Below are 22,338 nucleotides of genomic sequence, written 5' to 3'. Positions count from 1 at the left end.
CAGCAGGTCGAGGCAGGTGATCGTGCCTCTCTGCTCTCCTGAGCCCCCTGCAGCGCTGCGTGCAGCTCTGGGGCCCAGCACAGGAAGGACACGGACCTGTCGGAGGGAGGCCGGAGGGGCCATGAAGATGCTCAGAGGCTGGAGCAGCTCTGCTGTGCAGACAGGCTGGGAGAGTTGGGGTGGTTCAGCCTGGAGAGGAGAAGGCTCCAGGGAGACCCTGCACAGCCTGCCAGTGCCTGACGGGGGCTGCAGGAAAGCTGGAGGGAGCTTTCACAAGGGCATGTAGTGATAGGACAAGGGGCGATGGCTTTAAACTGAAAGAGGGGAGATTTAGATGAGCTATTAGGAAGAAATTCCTCACCGTGAGGGTGGTGAGACACCGGCCCAGGCTGCCCAGAGCAGCTGTGGGTGCCCCATCCCTGGCAGTGCCCAAGGCCAGGCTGGACGGGGCTCTGGGCAACCTGGTCTGGTGGAAGGTGTCCCTGCCTGTGGCACGGGCTGGTACTAGATGGGCTTTCAGGTCCCTTCCAACCCAAACCAGTCTGTGATTCTATGATTTCTCTCCCACTATCCATGCATGTCATATACATGTACATACAAAGACATATAAAAGATAGACCCTTACATAAAGAGACTGTTGTATATTTGTAACATACACGCTAGCTGTATTGTCACCCTGACAATAACCACCCGAGGGTGTTAAGAGAGCTGGCTAAGGGAGGTTTAAAGGAGGATCCAGGAAATTACAGGCCCATCAGTCTTACTTCAGTCCCTGGGAAAGGTAAGGAACAAATCCTCCTGGGGACTATCACACATCAAATGAAGCACATGATTGGGAAAAGCCAGCATGGACCCACCAAGGGCAAATTGTACTTGACAAACCTGATTGCTGCCTGCCACGTAACCTGCTTGGCTGATTTGGGGTGAGTGGTGGACATTGTCTACCTGGATTTCCCCAAGGCTTTCACTAGGGTTTCCCATAGTTTCCTCTTAGAGAAAAATTGATCAGCACCCAGAAGAAGGTGGTGTTAAATAGATCCTTTTCAAACTGGCAACCTGTCACAAGTGGGTCCCCCGGGGATTGATATTGGGCCCCAATGCTGTTCGTAAGTGATCTTGAAGACGGGATCGACTGTACCCTCACAAGGTTTACTGATGATACCAAGCTGACTGGGGAAATGGACACTTTGTAAGGGAGAGCCACCCTGCAGGAAGGCCTGGGTGGCTGGAAGAGTGGAGTAACAAGAGCCTTATGAAGCTCAACAAGGACAAGCGTAAGGTCTTGCACCCGGGAAAACACAATCCAAGAGCACTGGACAGGCTGGGATCTACCCGGCTGGGGAGCAGCTCTGTGGAAAGGGATCTGGGGGTCCTGCTGGGCAACGAGCTCAATATGAGCAAACAGTGTGCTGCTGTGGTGAAGAGAGCCAGCAGGATGCTGGGCTGCTGAAATAAGGGCAACACCAGCAGAGGTAAAGAACCATTAGCCCATTCGGCGCTTGTCAGGCCACACCTGGAATTCAGTGTTCAGTGTTGGTCCCTGCTACACAGAAAAGATGTGGACGGGCTGAGAGGGTCCACAGAAGGGCCACAAAGACGATCAGAGGACTGGGAAGCGTGCCATAGAGGAAAGGCTGACAGAACTGGGTTTGTTCAGCCTTGAGGAGAGAAGGCTTAGGGGACACCTTATCACCATGTTCCAGTACTTAAAGGGTGAGTACAAAGAAGACAGAAAGTCCCTTTTTACAAGGAGTCACATGGAAAAGACAGGGGTAAGGGGTACGAGTTACTCCTGGGGAGATTCTGACTGGACACAAAAGGACAATTCTTCACAATGACAACAATCAGCCATTCGAATAATGTCCCCAGGGAAGCGGTAGATTCCCCAGCATTGGATAAAAAATTTTAAGATTTGGCTGGACAGGGCCCTGGTCTGTCTCGTCTAGACCATGGTTTTACCAAAAAGGTTGTACCAGATGATCTGTGAGGTCCCTTCCAACCTGGGATTCCATGTATCCCAGAACATGTATGTACATGTGTACACGCACAGAGCCTTAAATAACATTTCCTCTCTCTAACCATCTATATTATATACCGCCTATTTTTATACATTATACATACACGGCGGCCCTTCTGTAAATACAACACGCTCTCTCTGTACTGTATTTGTATCTGAAGACCCGTTGCCGCAGGAGAGGCGCCGGGGCTCGGTCAGCTCCGTGTGTGTATGCAGGCAGGCATGCACAGCGCCGTGTCCCCCCGGCCCCCGCCGCCGCCCCTCACGCCCTCCCGGCCCCGCACTGCCCTCACGGCGCCCCGGCCCCGCGCTCCCCTCACAGCCGCCGCCGCCACCCCCGCCGCGCCGGGGCAAGATGGCGCCCGCCTCACTACCGCCCGGGCAGGCGGCGGTGCCGCAGCGGGGCGCGGGCTCCCCCACGCGGCGGCGGGCGGCGCGGCACCAGCGCCCCCCGGCCCATCAGCGGCGCGGCGAGCGCGCCGCGGGGCTCAGCGGCCGACATGGCGGAAGGGCCGGCTGTGCGGCGCGGCTGCCCCGGGGCGGGAGGCCGCGGTCTGGCGCGTTGCCGGCCAGGCCCCGCTGCCCACCGTGCCTGAGCACACGGACCCCTGCCCCCGCACACTCACAGCGCCCCCCCCCCCCCCCCCCCCCCCCCCAGGAGAAGGGGTCCCAGAGTTCCCCCCTGAGAAGGGGTCCCAGCGTCGTGTGTCCCCCCCCAGGGGAAGGGGTCCCAGAGTTCCCCCCTGAGAAGGGGTCCCAGTGTCGTACCCCCTGAGGAAAAGGGGTCCCAGCATCGTCCCCCCATCCTGAGGAGAAGGGGTCCCAGCATCCGTGCCCACCCCCCCCCAAGAAGGGGTCCCAGCGTCCCCCCCTCCTGAGGAGAAGGGGTCCCAGCGTCCCCCCCTCCTGAGGAGAAGGGGTCCCAGTGTCCCTCCCAAGGAGAAGGGTCCCAGCATCTCCCTTCAGAGAAGAAGGGGTCCCAGGATCGTCTCCCCCCGAGGAGAAGGGGTCCCAGCGTCCCCCCGAGGAGAAGGGGCCTGGCCCTGCCTGCCTGCAGAGTCACGCTGCTGTGGGAGCAGCAGGCGGCGGGGATGCCCAGCTCAGCTGCTGGGCCTTTTTCCCTGCACCCAAGTCACCATGGGCGTGGTGGTCCTGGCACGGGCAGGGGGACAGACACAAAGGTGCGGTGGCTCCTAGCGCAGCGCCTGCAGGCATGCCAGCCTTAGTGCTGACTCCTTTGGGGTAGAAGAGGCCTCCATAAGTGACCGCCGATAGGCGCAGCGCTTACCTGGCGGCACCAACAGCCGGTTGTTTTCCCCACGAGTTGCAGACGGTAACACGCACTCCCGAACACTGCAGCTGTGGCACCGTTCACACCTGGGACCATACTCTGCACCCCCGCCGGGAGGCCATGCTGCAGCAGCTGCTATCTGTCACCTACCCTGCAGCCACCCTAGAGCGAGAATTCAGAACAGTGAGCATTTAATTGAGACAAACAGCAAAGAAACGGGTGGAGCGGAGCTCTTCCAGCCCCGGCAGCACCGCTGTGCATGGTGCTCAGCAAAGGCGGCCCGTTATCTCCGCAGAGGTGCTGCTCTGGTGTGCCATAGGAGGCAAATAAGCATCTGCCCAGGCCTAACGGCAGGGCGAGTCAGGGATTCACATCCTGGTGGAGAGAGCAGGGAATGGGAACACAGCAGTCAGGATAAAAACTGAGCTTCAATAAAATAAAGAGCATTTTAAGTAAATACTATAAATAGCACTCTGCCTGGCGGCTCCGGCTGGAGAGTGGTCTGAATCACACCATAAAACCTAGCAGGACCCCGAGACGCCGCTGTTGGGCAGCCAGGGACAGGGCGAGCCCCCAGCCCTGGGGCTTGGCCTTCCTCAGGGTGAGGGACAGCAAGGAAGGCTACGAACAGTGGAGAGCACAGCGAGCTGGGAACTCGTGGGGGGAAAGCAGGGAGCAGTTGTGAAGTAAAAGGTAGGTGTGGGGGGAGAACTGTTCAGTGAAGAGCTGAGATACATTTTTCTTCTTGAGCAAGCTGAAAAATGTCATTTTGGGTCACCCCAGAATGATTTCTTTTATCTGAAACCAACTGTTTCATCTCAGAAATTACTGAACACATTTATTTTTTTGTTAAACTTTTATTTAAGTCACTTCACATTAAAAAATAAAGGAAGGTTGAAATGAAACATTGTCTAACTACTTCCTCGTCTTAATTTTTGGGAACCAAAACTCTTTGCTGAAGGTGGCCAAAGTGCATACATAAATGCAGTCCCTCACAAAAAAAAAAAAAAAAAAACCAAACCATTCATTTTTCCACAAGTTTTCATTAATTGTTAAAAAATACTGGCCAGGACTACAATGATGACCTGGTAACATTTGATCTTAAATTCCTGTATCTGTCTGAAAAGTAAATCCTCTTATCTCAAACATATCATCACATTTACCACCTATGTAAGAGAAAACCCAGCAGAGCTGGCTTTGCTTTCAGTGCATGGCAAGACGTACAAAAGGAGAAAGAGCCCACAGAGCAGCAGGTGCCCTGCCCTGCCCGGGCCCTCGTGCAGCAAGCCCCTTTCAAGCCACTCCTGCCTTGGCTTCACCTAGGATTGCCTGGAAGCCAGAAGCCTCTGTACATCAGCACAGCCAGTCGTGGTTCCCAGGTTGGATCAGCTCCTGCTGCTGGGCAAATCCTGCCTGTTCCAACTACTTCCAACAATTAATAAATGCAGAGGTACAGACATTCTGCTTGGTCTCAGCATGCCTGAGCTCCCACAGCTACCAGCGCTGGACTGCGACACCCTCAGGGCAATGCTGAGAGAGCATCAGAGCTCTATTTCCAGCTGGACCAGCACTGGTGTTCAAGGGCCCCTGTCTCCACAGCATGGGGACAAACTGGGAATGTCTTGAGCTGGGTCAAAACGCCAAATATCGAGGCCTAAAAATCAGGAGTTTTATACACTCCACCCTGACTTCCTTCTTTGTCAGGCTGTACACAACAAAGAATTGCTGGTCAAGCTCCCACTGCCTCGCTGATGCTGGGGACGACCCTTACACAGATGCTGAAATGTGGCAGCAGTGCTGGGAGCTGAAGGCCAGGGCTGCAGGGCTCAAAGGACACAGCCAAGGGACCCCCGCTCTGGCTTGGAGGTGAGATGGCTTTGTGCCCTTGATGAGCTCAGGCAAGCACTGGGGCAGGGAGGCATAAGCCTCCGGTCTCCTGCCAGCTGCCTGCATTCGCAGAGGGGAAAGCAGCCTGGCCGTGCTGGGCGCCACCTCTAAGAGGCATCTTCTTCAGGCTAAACACCGACCTAAATCAATCAGCTGGCCAAGCCAACCCCTCCTTACTGCACCCATCTCTTACAGAACAGCTCCTGGAGAAAAGTCTGTCTGAAACAGGGGTCATACAACATGACCTATGCTGCTCTGCCTCAGCGTGCTCTCCTGCACACCTTGCTGCCCTACAAATCGCAGTGTGGAGCTTTAACGGTGCTGGAATGCCAGTATGGTGCTTTCCACCTGTACGGTGAAGGTGTGTCAACAGGCTACAGTCACCCATCATGCCACACTGCTGAGAAGCAGCTACCACAGCATCAAATAGTATGTGAGGAGAAGCAAAGCAAACAGGTCTGTGTGCAGGGCTCAGACTGAACTGCAGTTCCCTGTGTGGCTTGCCCAAGCTCCGGTCTGTATGAGAAAGTTCACACTTTTTTTTTTAAACAAAAAGTTTACAGACATATCTGTGAGTAAGAAACTATGAAGCTATAAGTTTATAGAGAAGAATTACACTTGCCTGTGGGGCTGTCAACCACATGTAGTTCACATCTGACAAATGCTCTGCGTGCCAAATGGCTTGAGCCCAAGCTATTTAAAAAGAGAGCTGGATTTAGGTACTTGGTACATGCAACTACGCTGATGGCAGTATAATACCATTCATAGCCTTACATTCCATCTTCAACATATCACACAAAGCACTTTCCCACCACAGCAATGATCCTTTTGGAGTACTGAGGAGACTTCAAAACCATTTGTGAAAACTATCTCTATTGAGGGCCATTTTATAAATTATAAAAATTACACAAAATGGCTGATGCGGTTATGAGGTACACAGAAATCCAAATTTCCTGACTCTAAAAAAGGCAGAATAGTCATCCTTTAGCTTCACTTTCAAGACCAGAATTTGCAACCATATAAAATCCATTTCCAAGTCATCTAACAAGTGAGCCTCTTACACTGCCAGGATCACTGCACAGCTTGACAACGCAGAAATGTCTGCTGTGAGGAAACTCTGCCATCAGGCTATATGCAAAAATGAAAAGAAAGTTTGTACCAGAACCCTGCTTCGAAGGAAATAGAAACAATGCCTGTCCTCCATTATACCCAAGCTACACTTCATCAAAGATGTCAGCTCTGTCAGCAAAAAAACAATGCGAAATTTTGAGAGTGAAGCCTGGTACCTGCCAGGGCACAGCTTCTTTGGTTTACAATGCATCATAATTGAGAGTGAATTTTTTCCTCTTTCAATCTGGTGCTACACATCACATCCAATGAAGCACAAGGAGTGTTGTACAATTTTTAGCATCATGTGGATTAAACAAAGCCTCTTTAGCAAGGAGGCTCCCATTACTCAATTTGTCCTCTGAGCAAAACCATAGTGGAATTGTGAAGCGCCCTTCCCTTAGCCAGAGATACTAGTTTGCCAGCCTGAGGTGAACAGAAGAATAAAAAAGTCAATCTGAGAGCCTTTCTGCAGGCAATGCTCTTATTTGCTGTGGTGTTCAAATCAGCACTGCAAGATCTGTCCTTCTATTTTAATGTTCTGCCCCGGCATGCCTGGTCTTAAGGCTACGACCTATGACTGAACTCCTTGAATAATGACACTTTCACCAAGGAACAGAAACATCTGATCTGTTGCAATAACAATGAAACTCATCAGGAATTTTATATCCCTATATGGGGAAAAAAATTCCAATCAAAGCTTAAAAAAATCTCCCTCCCAAATACAGCCTGACAGTGAACAAGGACTGAAACATGCAAATCCACCTTGTGCTTGCCACGCCACCAACCTGCTGGTACATGACCATGGAGATGCAGCCGTTCCTGCCTGTCTCCCGTCCCACTGCTGAGAACAGATGATGGTGTGCTGGGAACCTGTGAGAACAGTCACACGTGCTTCCAGCTCATGTGCCGAAAGCTCCTGAAAGATGCTGCTGGAGAATACAGTCGTATCTTAATTAGCTTATCTGCTAATGCTTAGTTTGGCCCCTCTTCTACTGTATTTGCTGTATCATGAACATATATATGTGTATAACTATGCATTTTCCCCTCTTTAAAAGCCTCTCTCCCTGTTACCATGGATAATGGGGAGAGTTAGAGGGCTTTTTCTTTTTAAAGTGATTATGATTATGCGCAACCTTTGCTCCCAAGTCATTCACACAGAAAGCACAGACAAGCCCCCCTGCTGTGAGGTGACAGCTCTGTCTGGCTCTGCGGGGCTTTGGTATTCATAGCTCCACGAGGTCATCGCTGGAAAAAACCTTGACGGTGATGTGACCTGGCACCTCGGTTGCTTCTCGGCTGCCTCTCCCTTGGAGCTGCAGAGTCTGCTGTTCTCTGGGGTCACTGGGTGAAGCTGCCAGCACCGCCTGTCCAAGGAACTGGTCACACAAGATGTTGCTGTTCCAGACCTAGAAACAAGGAAACAGAAATAAACCCAGCTGAAGCAGTGCTTCTTTCACACTGCACTGAAAGGGTTGTGCTGGAGGAGGGTCATCCTCATTAACCAAAAAAAAAGCAGTGAGGAGGGGGCAAACATCTAAATTTAGCTAACTGTCTAGAAAGCATGTGGGAGATTCTGGATTTGCATGCTCATTTACATACGCTATGCAAATAAGGAGCTAAATACAGCTTTTTGCTTTCTAGGTCACAGCCTGCCTAGAAGAGGAATAAAAATTACCTGTTTGAGCTCATCAACAGTAAAAATCTACATGCAATCAAAAGTGTCTGTGCCACTGACCATTTGTGCTCACCTCTGCAGTGTCCAGTGCTTTTCCTCTGACTGTGTTAGAGCCAGGCCCGCACTGCTAGACCAAGGGACAGCAGTAGGTTTGGAGTCCTTGGACATGTCCTTTGTCACTACTCAGGATGTGCTTGGGCATATAGCAAGCAGCAACTGAAAAGATGTTAGCAGTGGGCTTTGCGGCTCGTCTCATATGCCAGTCTTTGGTCTGTCAAGTTCATTAGTATCTAATTTTCAGTTATCCTGGAAAAGTCAAAGTGTTCGAGCTGCAGTGCAGGGAGATGGAGTGAGGTCCCATGTGCAAAGCAAATCTTTACTAAGGATTAAGCAATCCTGCACATGCCAAGAACACAGACCATGTTCCATCAGCTATTGTACCAGTTCCCTCTAATCTATAACTGCAGTCTGTGGGTTGGGGGATAACACCATTATCATCCTCCTCCTATTTATAATATTTGTAGAATATACCTATTAGTTCCAAAGGGTACTATGGCACAGGGGTACTATGCACCAGTACTGCATTAGGCAGTGGAAAGTCAGAAATGTATCTCTTCTTGCAATACAGTGCTATAAAGCTATTTCAATTTCTGGCACTTACAAGGACAGTGAATTGATTCACAGATTCACTGTATGATCTCCCCACACTGATGAAAGACAATATAGTCCTTAGAATTTCTCTAATACTGAACAACTGCGTGTACAAACTGAAACGCTGGTCTACTCTCCCTACGTTTTCCTGGACCGCCTCATCTAAATACCAAGCTCTAAATACCTCCAGTTAGTGCTCAGGTAACAGTGTGGTCTAGTTCCCACAGGACTAGAATTCAAGGTGAAAAACTTCTTAATAGCAACCTTAGCTTTGGTTTTATTTCAAACACTGCCTCTGGACAACACTCGACTTTTCTTTGTCTCTGTTTTGTCAGGTACCACATGAGACAAAACATAGTTCTGTAGATTCCTTCCAATCCTTGGAATGAAATATGCCTTCTGATTCCTAGGTATCAGCAGTTGCTGTTTTATGGAAGAGACCTAAACTAGAGACTCAGCAGAGCAGCTGAATAGCTCCGGGCATAGCCCAGTAAGGGGAGCGGAGGTTCTCACATTCCGTGCTGGGTATCAGTCATACGAAGGAATAGTTGGCACACATCAAGCGCAGTGATGCTGCTGTGCTCCCCTACCGGCCTTTAGCAGCCCACTCCAAGTGGCTTGTCTCACCTGGACAATGATAGGGCTGTCTATGTTCTTTCTGTAGAAGATCACTTGTGTGTCGAAGATGGGACTGGTCGTATCATGTTGCACAGGGGAGCGCATGCTTTGGTTCTCACACTTGATAAGCACATAGGGATCCGCTCCTAAAACACAACCAGCAGCACAGCTCTTAGAAGACAAAATGGCAGCTGAGACCTGCCCAGAAACCCAGCAGAAGCAACCCCCTCCTGTGCACGGCAGCACCACTCTAACTGAGCGCAGGAACAGGGCAGAGAACATGTCACATCCACTGCCAGCTGCCCATCACCAGCAGAGATCAAATACCTCAACCTTGGTACAACTGGATGCTCAGAGCTGGAAACCAAGCACCATGTGCTGTGGAAGCAGCTCACTCCTAGACTGGGACTGCAGTCTTTCCACATTCCCTTGCTGTGTAACCTCCTGGCTCATCTAACAGAAGGTCTTCAAAGTGACTCTTTAAGCTCCCCGACACTGCTCTAGATGTGAGAGCCAAAACGCACCTGCGCCTGTGCAATCCGATAGGTAGTTCTTGGTGCCTGGGTGAAAAAAACCCCGAAGGTAAAGACTGTTCATCATCCATAATTCCTACGGAGAGCAACAACCAGAACTGCCCAGAACTGCTCTTAGATCACTGAACGCACATCTCAGTGCCCACCTTTACACTGCCTAGGTTGAAAGTGCTGTTTACTGCATTCTGATACAAGTGTTAGTGTTAGGAGGTAGTTTTCAAGAAGCAGTTTCTCTTCCAGAAAGTAAAATACTGTCAAAATGCAAAAATATTTTTCAGGAGTGCACTGGTTGCAACGAAGTTTTCTGTGGGAAACTGTCAAAGCAAATCCTCCCCAGTTTTCATTTCATTCTCATGAACCTGAGACAATTTCTTTGGTTTTATCATTTTGATCCATGTAATTTTAAAGTTTATGTTATCACATGTGTGTATCTATTATAGGACCTAGTTAATGTTTTAGATTATACTTTAATCATATGTAACCCACTGAGATTATTTAACATTCCAGAAACGCTTTGTTGTTTTTACACTGAACATTTTTACTTTGTTACAAATGTTGCTATTTTCTTTCCATTCCAACAGGGAGCAAGGGCCGATTGGGAAATACCTGCCTTTATCCTCAAATAGAACAGACTGTTTGACTTATTAACATATAATTAAACAAAAGCACTACCTTTTTTTTTTTTTTGTATTTCAACACAACTGTTTCTGTCCATTCTCATCATTAATGACAGCATACTTGTTTTTGCACACCTTGCTACTTTTTAGATAGGGATTTTAAATAAACCCACTGAATATGTGTAAGCGTAAGTCAGACTTGTGATCATTTCTTACGCACATTTCATCACCACCTACTTGCAAATGGAATGACAGCCATAAAGCAGCATCACTTTAAGGCAGCTTTCATTTTTTAAGAATTCATATCCATATTGATATTCCTCAAACATGTCACTCCTTTATAAGGACAGATACCAACATGTCACGCAAACAAACCATGAAACAGCTACATCCAGAACAGAAGGAGCTACTTCCACTTAGGAGAAAGAAACAGATTTTTCCGTGTGCTACACCATGGTTACACCTGGCCAAACATGCGACAGGCCTGTCACCCTGACAGCATCTCACACTTTCTATAGCAGGTAGCAGTGCATTGGCTTTTCTGATAGGCAATTACTTTCTGTGTCACTGGATGTGTGGATTTAGCTCTGGGGCACGGGGCGGCACCATGCTGTGTAATCAGTGATAGAAAAGCTCCCCTCTTTGCAAAAAGATTTGGAAAATGGATCTGAATAAATGGGGTCTTGCATGAAATGGTGTCAACTACTTTGGCCAAAGGCAAAGAGCAAAGCAACATCTGATCATTAACAGTAATTAAGAGATAAAAGGCATAAGAAGGGGTGGGGAAAGGGCACAGAGCTCAGAGGGGTAACAGGCATATCTGCTGGACCAGGGAGCTGTTAATGAAGGGACCTGCTAAGTGAAAGGAAAAGGAAACCTAACATTTGAAAGAAACAAATTCAAATTCTGAGAAAGAGCTAGAATAAAAAAGAGGGACATGAAAGGCACCTGCACAGCACAACCTCACGATGGCATTGCTGAATGGTCAGTTAGATGAGGAGGCCTGGCTCCAATTCCAGAACAAAAGAAAGAAATGGGAGAGCTGAACGTGTGGAATGAGACAAGGGTCATTCTCAGCTACAGCTGGCCCAGTTCTTTGTAGCTCTGGGCCTGATTTATTTACAGTACAAAGACAATGCAGAAAGGGCTGCTAATGTGGAAAAGCAACATTCTAGTATTCACCATGAGCTGGGAATGAAAGCAACTGGAGCTGCTACTCTGGCAACTGGAAGTGGAAGGAGGACTGGGTTCAGTTCTCAGGAGCATGTATGACTCAAGTTATGCCCCGAACAGCACCCTGTGTATAAACACCTGTTCCATCTCAGTCCTATGGCCGTGCTGTTGTGGGCATTAGGAAGTCATACAAAAGAATAGCACAAAGGAAAAAGCTGGAATCTGTAAAAGCCAGAAACACTTAGACAGTAATGACATTTCTCAGGCTTAAAGAAACCAATGCACAGCAGTCCAAGGCTAACTTTTTTTTTTCTTTTGAGAATTAGACTAAGAATCTAACATCCACATCCTTCAGCACTGTACTAAAACAAAAGCTTTCTAGAAAACATTCTTGAGAAAATGTTCTCAGAGACATTCCCACTCTTCTTCAGCTAGACCACTCTTAGTGGTATACGGAAGGTTATGACAAACTCAGTCACTGGAAAAAGGCATAGGCCAAAAAGAGCAGACACAGTGCTGACACACAAGCACTGCCTTGGGAATTAAAACAGGTTGTTTTGACTTTTGCAGCTGAGCCTTTGCTCATGTGATACCTCTTAACTTCTCTTGCAATACAGATAATAAATGGGAGTCTTCCCACTGGCATCAGTAAATCCTCCCCACACCTCTGCTCTGTTTTCTCTCCGCTTCCCTTCTCACGCTTTGACTGGGTATTTACCAGCTGCTTTTTCCCCTCTCCTTCCTTCTATTTCTCAGACTGCTCCCAAGGCAACTGCCTTTAAAGGTACCAGATACTCTGCTTACCAGGTATGTCACGTACCAGGGATCACAACGCCTGATTTAGAAAACAAGTGGTGAAAGCCCATTAAACATGCAGATTCAACATGGAATTTCAGTGGGAAAACTTAAAAATGCAAAAGATATTTGTTCTCAAAGATAAGCTCTTGGGAAAAGCATGTGACAGACAGTAGTGTGAGCAATTTTTAAAACAGACTTGGGAACGAGAGACAACATCTCCAAGCACACAGTGCTTCCCCATCTTCTTGCAAAACTGCCACTGCACTTGCTTCACACATAGTTGGATCAACTTCAGAACAAGCTAAGTTGGAGAGAGGTACTTCCAAGAGAAGCAGCCTATATGCATTCAGAATTGAACCTGGGCAGTGAGGTTCACCCACGATTCTTGACAACAGCAAAGCACCATTATTTTTTTCCAGACAAGACAATGGATCAGAGACAGCAGCAAGGAGGAGCTTTCTAATAAGCATTTAAAATAGAGATTAAACAAACTTCTTCTGGCAGGCAGCAGGATTTTGATGACGACAAGCTCATGAACCAGGCCAAGTGTGCACTTGCTGTGCAGTCTTCATTCTCTTCCAGTGTTGCTGAAGTAGTTGCTCAGAAATTTGTGCTAAGCACAACTCTTGGATGACAGCGATAGGCTTATGTGAAGAATGGTGCATTCAAGTCTAAAATCTCTCTATCCTAGTTATAAATAAATAAATAAATAAATAAAAAGGTATCTCTGTTCAGGCTGCTGAACAGCAGCATCCTCCAGTGTCAAGAGTATAGAGACATCCTGATGTTTTCAGGAGTTTGTCACAGAGATGTAATGCCGTGCCTCAGTTCTCAGAAGCTTCAGAATGAATCATAACCTCCTTTATCATAAAGCTTTGTCTTCTCTCTGTGCTCAGGGATGATAGCGACAAACCAGGCGGGTGGCTGGACAAGGCAGAATACAGCTGCCAGATGACAGAGACTGAGCATAAGAAAAGAAGCAGCTTGAGAGCTGAGACGCTGCAGATCAGAAGGTGATGAAGTCAGGAAACCCTTGTGAAATGCAGCGGGGCTAATCAGACACAGCAGCTCACATAGAAACAAGTTGCCAACAACCTCCACACCAGAAAATGAGCAACCTTTGTGTGAGGTCCTCTTAGCAGCAGGCAAACACAACCACTTAATCTACCTATTTTCTACTTGAATAAACGTATTGACTGCGCCTAACCTGAAAGGAAACCTCTACTTGTCACTCCCAATGGCAATTGCTGTGTGGTCTCTTCCCTTATCTCACAGTATTCATTAGACAGGATGCTGCTGCTGACTTTTAAATCTAGTTCACATCAGGAAAGGCTTCCAGAGCAGCACGTAAGGCGGCTATCTCGGTAACTGCCCCTGTGACTTTGAGGTCTACGCTCACTTCTGAGAAAGCTGGTCTTTTTCGAACACCTGGCTGCTATTTCTCCTTGAGTGAGAGAAGCATGGGAGAAGGTCCCGATGTGGAGCCAGAGAATCCAGAAAGGAGATCAGAGCCGACAAGGAGTTGCATTTTTGTAGCAGTATTGAGAAGCAATCTTAGACTATGGGATATTTAGTGTCCCTGGAGACATTACTTTCTAGTGTAAATTTACAATCCAGCCAGTGTGCTTCAAGGAATTTCTATATCCACCCTTTTAACCTACCAAAAGAAACCCAAGATGCGAGAAACATGTACCATACCCAGCTTTTTATGTTACCAGAAATGGACTTTAGTACCAATCAAGAACTTTGCTAAATTTCCCAGCAAGGTGCCTTTAGGAGGCAGAGTGCCAGTTACGGATGTTATCCTGGTCATTGCACAGTTTGATTTTATTGTGTAGCACAAATGACAGCAGTGCGTATTTGGCTTCGTGGGTTTTTCTTATTTACACACTCTCCCTACTTCATTTGTCTGAAGCTGCTGTAAGATATAGCATTCTGCAAGACAATCTATGAATGTACTCTGTGAGTCAGAGATCCTTATAGGAAAAAAAAAGGCTAATAAAGATTCAAACAGGGATTCACAGCAGTATTCAAGATAATGGGGATGCTACTGAAGTGAAGTAACTCAGCTCTCCTTCAGTGCCCCCTGAGCAGATGTGATTTGGAACTACAGCCTGAAAAGAGACAAAGGCTTCTACTGAAAGCTTTATGTTGGTATAAAAGGAAAATATTTAACTTTTTTCGTGAAGTTTTATTCAAAGTCAAACAATAAGATTCATCTAGGTTTTGTTCTCCTTATATTTTTGATGAATTTAAAAATGGCACATTGTTTCACGCAGAGAAACGGAAACACTTCAGAAAAAAATTGACAATGATAGATTGATTTTTTTTTTTTTAACACTTGATGAATTCAGTACTAATTCAAAAATAGTATCACTTGACCCAATTATGTGGATTTTCAGCAGATGAAATATTCAAGCAGTTTTGCTGTGAGTTCAGTTCCAATAGACATTCTTCCCACAAAAGGCTACCCTTTTCCATTCTGTCAGGGTAATCATCAGCCCAACACTGGCTGCTGAAATCAAAGTGGAAAAAGATGCTTCAACTCAACCTGACCATGTGTGGTAGTACTGAGTCCTAAAGGTATTTGAGCTATGCTGTAGTTAGAGTATCTATTACACATCGGTTGTAAATCCTGTTTGTGTATTCCTGAGGGTGTGTGTCACCAAATCCCATGATGCTCTCTGAGCTGAAGCCTGGTCTTTGGCATCTGCAGGCGATTGTTTTTTAATGATCTTGTCAAGGCTGTAACTGTGCTAAGGATTGTGAAATGCTAAGGGTGGAGAATCAGCGTTTATTGCTTTACTGTAGGGAATTTTGGCAAAAATGTTTAAGGAATTTTGAAAGCAAAGGAAAAAAAAAAAAAAAAGAAACACCACCCTTAAAAATTAAAATGTCCACAGGGCAAGGACAAGAACATACCACTTCTTTTCAATGCACTGCTCTACTGTTCTTGTCACATATAGCCCCATCAGTCTCACCCATCCATCCTGCCTTGCTGAGCACGTGGAGCCATACTGCTTGTCTGACTGAGGTGTTTGTGGTTCCTGTTTTTCAAGAAAAGTAGCAAGAAAAATGAACGGAATCAGTTTTCTGTATCTCTTCCCTCCAGCATTCCTGCCCCCTGCAGAGACAACCAGACTTAACAAAAAGTGGTTTTCGTGGTGAAAAGTACATTCAGTCACCACTCAGTGGGTGCCAGGAGTAACTATGAAAAGGGGACTGGAATAGAACTGTAGCCAGCTGGTAAGAGAAATTTTACAGCTGCTTTGTGAGACTGAAGATGAACTGTACTACAGGTCTAAGTCTAATGCCTTCTCTACCACAAGAAGTTAATGCAACCGAGCTCCACATCTTAATCTGAAGAGTTATTTGGAGCAAACACAGCAGATGTTTCAGGAACCTCTTTAGCATCCTGTTCCAATTGCAGTATCAATGTAGTATCTTTGTTCTTTTGCTTTCTCCTTACCAACCACTCAGTACTGGATGTGTCTACCTTTTACTGGTGTACTGGTCATGGAAAATGAAGGCCGACAGACTGACAGTGGAAGCAGAAAATGAGGAAGCAAAGACAACTGGACAAGTCTCCTAATTAACTGTCAAGATCAGGTGCCAGAAAGACATTTTAGTGTCCTTCAGGACACTTCCATTGACATGTAGATACGCAGTTCTGTACAAGTCATTTAACCTCCCCCTGTCCTGGTTTACCCAGCTGAAAATGGTTGTTTGAAAACCATAATTTCCTCTCTGAAGTGCTATTAAGATTGTGGTAACGAATAGCAAAGTGCTCTGAAGGCCACGAATGACATTGCTGAGGTAAGTGTAATACACTACATGAGTCTGTGCAAATCAGCTCTCTTTCTCTCTGGATATTTTCCATTTAGAAAACACATAACCCTGAAAGGTTAATTTCTTGCTAATCCCCACAAAAAGCTTCTCAGGAGGGTCTGGCTACTATTGCCCTTCTCGGCCAGCATAGATGACACATAAATCTTGCCATTTTGCATCATCTTATTCATCTGATCTCTCCTTTTCAGCAGATTTTATGAGCTGCAAAAATCTTCAGTTTGTTTGGATAATTTCTGACTGCTTACATATCAACACAGATCATCTTTAGAGGACTGAAGAAGCCCCTTCCACTCTTCCAGGCTCGCTTTACACTTACCGCCCGATCTGTCTTGCTTCTGTAAACCCTCTGCAGAGTGAATTTTGATTTGGGTGACTCTGCGTGGATAGCCGCAAAGAAGACTCCAACATGTCATTTTAGGCTTATCTGCCTTCAGCTCCCTGGAAAATCATGGGAAAAGCAACTGAAGAAACAAATGTCAAGCAATCAATGGTTGTGGAAATACAGCATTTTCAGAACATGAGATTTGTACTCTCCCTCATCTACCATTTTGGAACTTTGTGGCACAGAAATGACAGACTTAAGAAATAAAAGCAAAGCAAAGCAAATTTGGGTAATCTTTCACATGGCTGCAAAAGTGGTGGGAAAAAAAATGTGAATCATGGAAAACAGTATCAAAGCAAGAAAAAAGTTCAGTGGGCCTGATTTCACAAAATAGTACTTCTGCACTTGCAGCCAACCACTGGTTTCAAAGGAGATGGTCAAACAAAGAAACAATGACAGCTGCAACTGCGAGCACCAGTGCTCAGTGTTCCACAACCTAGAAGTGGAGGCAATTACAAAAGCCAAACTAAAAGGTCAAAAGACCCAAACTGAATTGTCCACTAGATTCCTAAGTGAAAATATCCTGACCGTGCACAAACCCCAGTAAGCCATCTGGAGGTTCTTGGAGGTGACCCTGACCATCTCAAGGGCCTGGTTCTGGAGCAATATGAGCTCGTGAGTCAGGGATACTTGAGGGCAACCAGGCAACCATTTCCAAGGAGGTGCAGCCAATGTGGACAAGGAAAGATCTCATATAGCTGTGAGTGCAGCTTACCTGAGTTTTGATGGCACATCTGTGAAAAGCCTGAGGATGAACTTGGTAACAATGCCAGGATGATACGTAGTTGGGATAAGGATATAGCGGCCTTGCTTAAGGATCCTCTTCAAGAATACAGTGCGTGTGTTGATGTAGAGAGATGTGGCCACTCTCTCCTGCACAGTGAGCTGGTGTAGTCTGTAGCTTCTGTTATCCTCCACCTACAGCCACGGAGCAGTATAGGGATTAAAGCAAGGAGGGATATCAGAGCTAACAGGCAGGATTTTCCCTGCATATTCTCAGCTTTCACAGGCAGAAAAGAAAATGTGCAATAAAAGGCAAATGGTTTTTCACCCACTGAAGCTGTGGCAGAGATAGTCCTAATGGGCAACCCAGTGCCCCAAGTGCTAGCTCACACAGGCTTCCAAGCAGTGCTGTTCTGCATCAGTACAAACACGTATACCCCTGAGTGGAGGTGAAAGTCTGGGAGCAGCACAGACGTGTATCCACTAACAGCGACATAACGTGACTGCACAGTCTGGAATACTTTCAGAGAAGCACGCGCAGTCCAGGGACTCCACCCGCTGAGCTATACTGCCACCTTAGATGAGAATGAGATTCATATGCTTTCTTTCTCTAGCATGTAGAGAGCGCGTTCCGGTCTTACATAGCAGGCTCTCAATCCAGATGCACACAGCTGTATTTGCATTGCCCTTTCCTGAATACAAAACCCACAGAATAACCATTTATGTCTTGTTCTAAGCCTTGAAGCTGTGCATAACTATTCACATCCTTTTCAGGGAACTGGTATTTGCCACAGCACAGTTAAAATATAAAACTATTTCTTAAGTAGTTCCTGGGAGCAAAGACAGCCCTATGTTTTTTTCTGGTAGTTCTCTTTTGTCTTCAGATAATTTAGGCCATGGTCTTCCAAAGGCCTTTAGTCCTGATATGAGCCTGGTGGGCTAGACCACTTCTGAAACAGAAAAATTATTGAACAGAAACAGATAAAGCATTGATACTTTTCTGAAGGTGTGATTTTCTTTTCCAAGCCCTGGTAAATTATGTTACTTTCTGTAACTACATCTTTTAATATATGTGGTTAACAGGTGATTGTCAAATAAAGATATGTGACAAAGATGTCAGCAGCTCTGACTGTAAGTAAGTAAAAAACTTACTATTTTTTAGGGTGGGACCACAGACTCAGTGTAGTCCCACTAGCTATAGCAACAGATGATAAAATCATCCTGATCCTCAGTGAAGAAGTAGATGCATAGCAGTTTCTCTTGCTTTCCTCCTCCTTTCAGTTTGTGTGTTTTCATTTTTATCAATTTTCCCTAGGAGTGCAATTAAATTACTGATTGGGATCCCTTTGGTTCCTTTTTGAATTTTCTCTCATTTACTCCAGCCTCCAAAAACATTCTTGACCCTTTTTTCTAAGTGGCAAAGGAAAAACTGCAGACTTTTCAAACCCATTCACTTGGCTGTATTTGCTGATGAAATGGAGGCAGGAGCCTCCAGTGAGGAAAAAAAAATCTCTCCATGTTTCAAGCATTAATACTTTTTTTACTTTCTCTTCAAAGCTTGGGGTAGGAAAAGCACTTAAAATTCTTTTGCAATAGGGAAAAATTACTTATGTTCCTTTTGTTCGAAACAGTTTGAATTGAACTAAATTCAATCGAGTTCAACTAGTCTGTCTAATGCTAGCTGTGGTGACTGTGTGCAGTACACATGCAAAGCCCATGTTGAGAGGAGAGCCAGGCCCCACCACGTTAATCATACCTCGATCTGCCCAGATCTCACTGCCAGCACGCAGCAGGACTGCTGCACAAACTCTGCACCAGGAGTGCAGATGGCTGCCTACCTTTAATATTTCAAAGCCAATTGGGATGCTATCTCCTTTCCCTTCTTTCTTGTATTTGCGACGATCCTCCTGTTGTAACGAGACCAACACTTTGTCCTCAGTCTTCTTAACATCAAAGACATACTAGTAGAAGAGAGAAGAGGGTAAGTGGTTAGAAATCCCTTAGGATATTGAGGATAGAGCCATCACCAAGGAAATACATGCATGCATACAAAGGAGGCAAAAGAAAATACATTTGGGGGTGGGAGGAGGAGAGCTATCCACCTAACAGATATTCACAGCTGAAAATTAATGCTAATAATAAGGATCTTTAAATCTTATTTTCTTTTTCAGGTAATTCATACAAAGACAGCGTGAGACAGTAGTACGAAATAACTGCTGAGACAGCAGAAGAGAACATCTCCTCTGAAAGCAAAAGACAAAAATAAAGTTTTATTTAGGTAAATATAAATTAGGAGTGAGATAAAAAAGGTGGACAGACAAGATGGGATCTTGATAATTTTTGATACTTCTTTTGACTTGAATATCTAAACAGGGCCTGTACATTTCAAACATCTTTATATAAGACCTGCAAATGAAGGAATCTTCCAAATCTTAGTTAAAAAACCCCCAAACCCTACAACTTTTTTCTGCATCTACAATTTCTATTTAATATAAGAGTGACAGGACCACTAATTTTGGACTTCCTCAGTTTTCCTGAAAGTCTTAGGAATACCCAGTCAAAGGGGCGGAGAAGGACACATGCATTTTTAACATGCAAACCTTTTACCCAAACTGTTCAAAGTAAACTTGAATCAACTTGGGTTTAAGACCAATCAAAGGAATCTATTTCAAGCTTAGGCAGCAGTTCCCGCCTCAATAAATCAAACTTGAATTGCTTACATTATTAAGTATCAGTACCAGACCAGCTAAGTATGTACCCTTTCAGTAGACAAAAAAGGCCAGATAGGTGTTTCTTTGTACGACAAAGAATTAAACGCTCGAATTTGTTTACTATTAGAGTCCTTTAAGTTTTGCTTCTTTCATGCATACAGAGGGCAAATCTGAGTCATCAGAACCAGTGCAGGGGAAGAGGGTGTTATTTATACCAAGTTTAGACAGATGCTGTATTCTTCCATCCTCAAACACCTTTGTGAAGCAAACAAATAAAAGCATAAAACTGCAGCGGTGCACAGCTGGGTACCATGTGCACGTTCTGATTTAAGCTGAAATTCTCTGACAGCATGGAGAGGAATATCATCATTGGTTCAATTTGCCCCTCCCTTTTTCCTCCAAGAGCTGCTAAAAAGCAAATCCTCATTAAGCTTTGCTCTAGGTAGATACTGAGATTGCCTTGGTTACTGTGGTGGAACGATCCCCTGTAATGACTTCACATCCCTCTGTGGTTAGAGCTGTGCAGAATAAGGCACCATCCCATTTCTCATCCCTGACCCTGGGCTGTCTCAGGCAGTGTCACACCCACATGGAAGAAACACCAACCTCTAGCAGAGTTGGCTGAAGCACAGCAGTATTGGAAAGAAAATCAATACCTTCCCAAGCCTCTGGGCTTCATTAGTTGTTCACAGTATTTACAGTCCAAATTAGCCTCCTACAGAACTACTGCTTGGTAGGCTGGGCTGGCTCGTTTTTGGCAGAAATTCTATGCTGCTTTGTACTCTTATTTGTGTGCTATATCAACATTGCAGCAGAGAAAGCACAGGACCCTGCAGAGAGTCCTAGGGATTGTAAAAAGCCTCTGCAAAAAGAATCTAAAAAGCAAGATATAAACATGCAGCAACACCTAGTAAGGCACATTTTAATTCTTGTCCCTGTTGAACCATACGCAGTGTTACCTTGTCAGATAGCCTAGAGTGTTCCACGGCAAATAGAAGCGTGGAAAGGGACCTGTGAGAGTGTGAGATAGCTCTCTTGGACTGATGAGAGGTGTGCAACTGTGAGGATCTTTAATCAGATGACATTTCAGATGTCCTAACGGGTAACAATCTGAAAATCAGCAGGTGGCTATAGGAATACATTTTACTAGGCTTAAATTCCCTTATCTAAAGGGACTGGAAGTGTCACAATCCCTCTCTGTACAGATAAACTTCACAGGAGGCCTCAGTGCAGGCATTTCACTCAGGGACAACAGGCAGAGGTTATCTTTAGATTACAGCAGTATGTGCTACAGTAATTTATGACAGCCCTAAGATAACATAAATGTGTTCCAGCACTGCTATTAAGAGCCTTTTAATCAACTACCCTACAGATAACACTGGAATAAAAAGAACTTCCATTGCATCAGGCATTGCATTCAACTGTAATGTGTATGTTTTGTTCTCTGTGGCAGCTCAACACTTACATACGAGACCCAGACAAGTGCTTGGAATATATCCAGAATCATACAGGGGAATATCAGAATAAAATCACCCTCTGGAAATGAGGCACTGACAGAAGACAGAGAGTGAGGAACTGCTTGTTGCACTTCTCCCATATCCTGCTATCAAAATTGAGGGATGCAGATGGAAATCTCCCATACAAGTGCAGAGAAGCAGACACAGGAACATCTTTCATTATTCTAAAGTATGTGGTGAATTATGAAAGAACAGAAAGGTCAATTTTCAAAGTAATAACTAAAGCAGTAAATGCCCAGATCTCATTGACAGTAATGGAAGTTTTATGTCTGAATTTGCGCACACCGGGATGAAAACGTACAACACTGAGACAGGCAGGAAGGTGAGAAATGGAGTAAGAATGGGTGAACAGATAAACTGAATAGCTTGAAAGTTATCGAGTTGGATGAGGCAAGGAAAATTCTGTAACACTGGTGAGAGAGCAAGCTTGGGGAAGAGACTAGATACTTTCAGAATCTTAGACTAATGCAAAGGGATACTAACTAAATACAGTGGACCAAATCCTCAGGCTGTTTAAGGGTGTTAAGTGAACGGAGTTCTGTCATTAGAAAACCAGACTTGCTGCCCTTCTACCACTGGGAAACTGAAAGAAGTCCAGGCAGAACTTCACTAATCCTGGTGTGTCTGACTCACCAGCCCCAAACACGATCAGTCCTAGACAAATATCTGAACTCTTCTGAGAGATTTCACAGACATCACCGAAACATGCAGCGAATCAGCATACTCCCAGAGGACAGACCACCAGCAATGAGATTTCTGACAAGTTCTCACTGCCAACTCCTAAAC

The 22,338-nt window shown here is 45.7% G+C and overlaps 1 protein-coding gene across 3 annotated transcripts in view; it reads right to left on the bottom strand.

Moving 5' to 3' along the window:
• Positions 1–4,145: 4,145 nt before the first annotated feature.
• The window catches only part of CAPN6 (calpain 6), a 66,764-nt gene continuing 48,571 nt past the window's right edge, over positions 4,146–22,338 (bottom strand). For all 3 annotated transcript variants that reach the window (XM_037407994.1, XM_037407993.1, XM_037407995.1), the window contains exons 10-14: positions 19,163–19,285; positions 17,317–17,519; positions 16,536–16,657; positions 9,259–9,395; positions 4,146–7,711 (exon numbers count right to left, since the gene is read on the bottom strand). In XM_037407994.1, the coding sequence (XP_037263891.1) occupies positions 7,529–7,711; positions 9,259–9,395; positions 16,536–16,657; positions 17,317–17,519; positions 19,163–19,285 (768 nt within the window). In that variant the 3' untranslated portion in view covers positions 4,146–7,528. The remainder of the gene's footprint in view (positions 7,712–9,258; positions 9,396–16,535; positions 16,658–17,316; positions 17,520–19,162; positions 19,286–22,338) is intronic.

Source organism: Falco rusticolus, chromosome 14, assembly GCF_015220075.1.
Source record: "Falco rusticolus isolate bFalRus1 chromosome 14, bFalRus1.pri, whole genome shotgun sequence".
Classification (NCBI taxonomy): Eukaryota; Metazoa; Chordata; class Aves; order Falconiformes; family Falconidae; genus Falco; species Falco rusticolus.
Note: the sequence above shows the minus strand (reverse complement) of the source record. Positions and strands in the feature narration are given on the sequence as shown.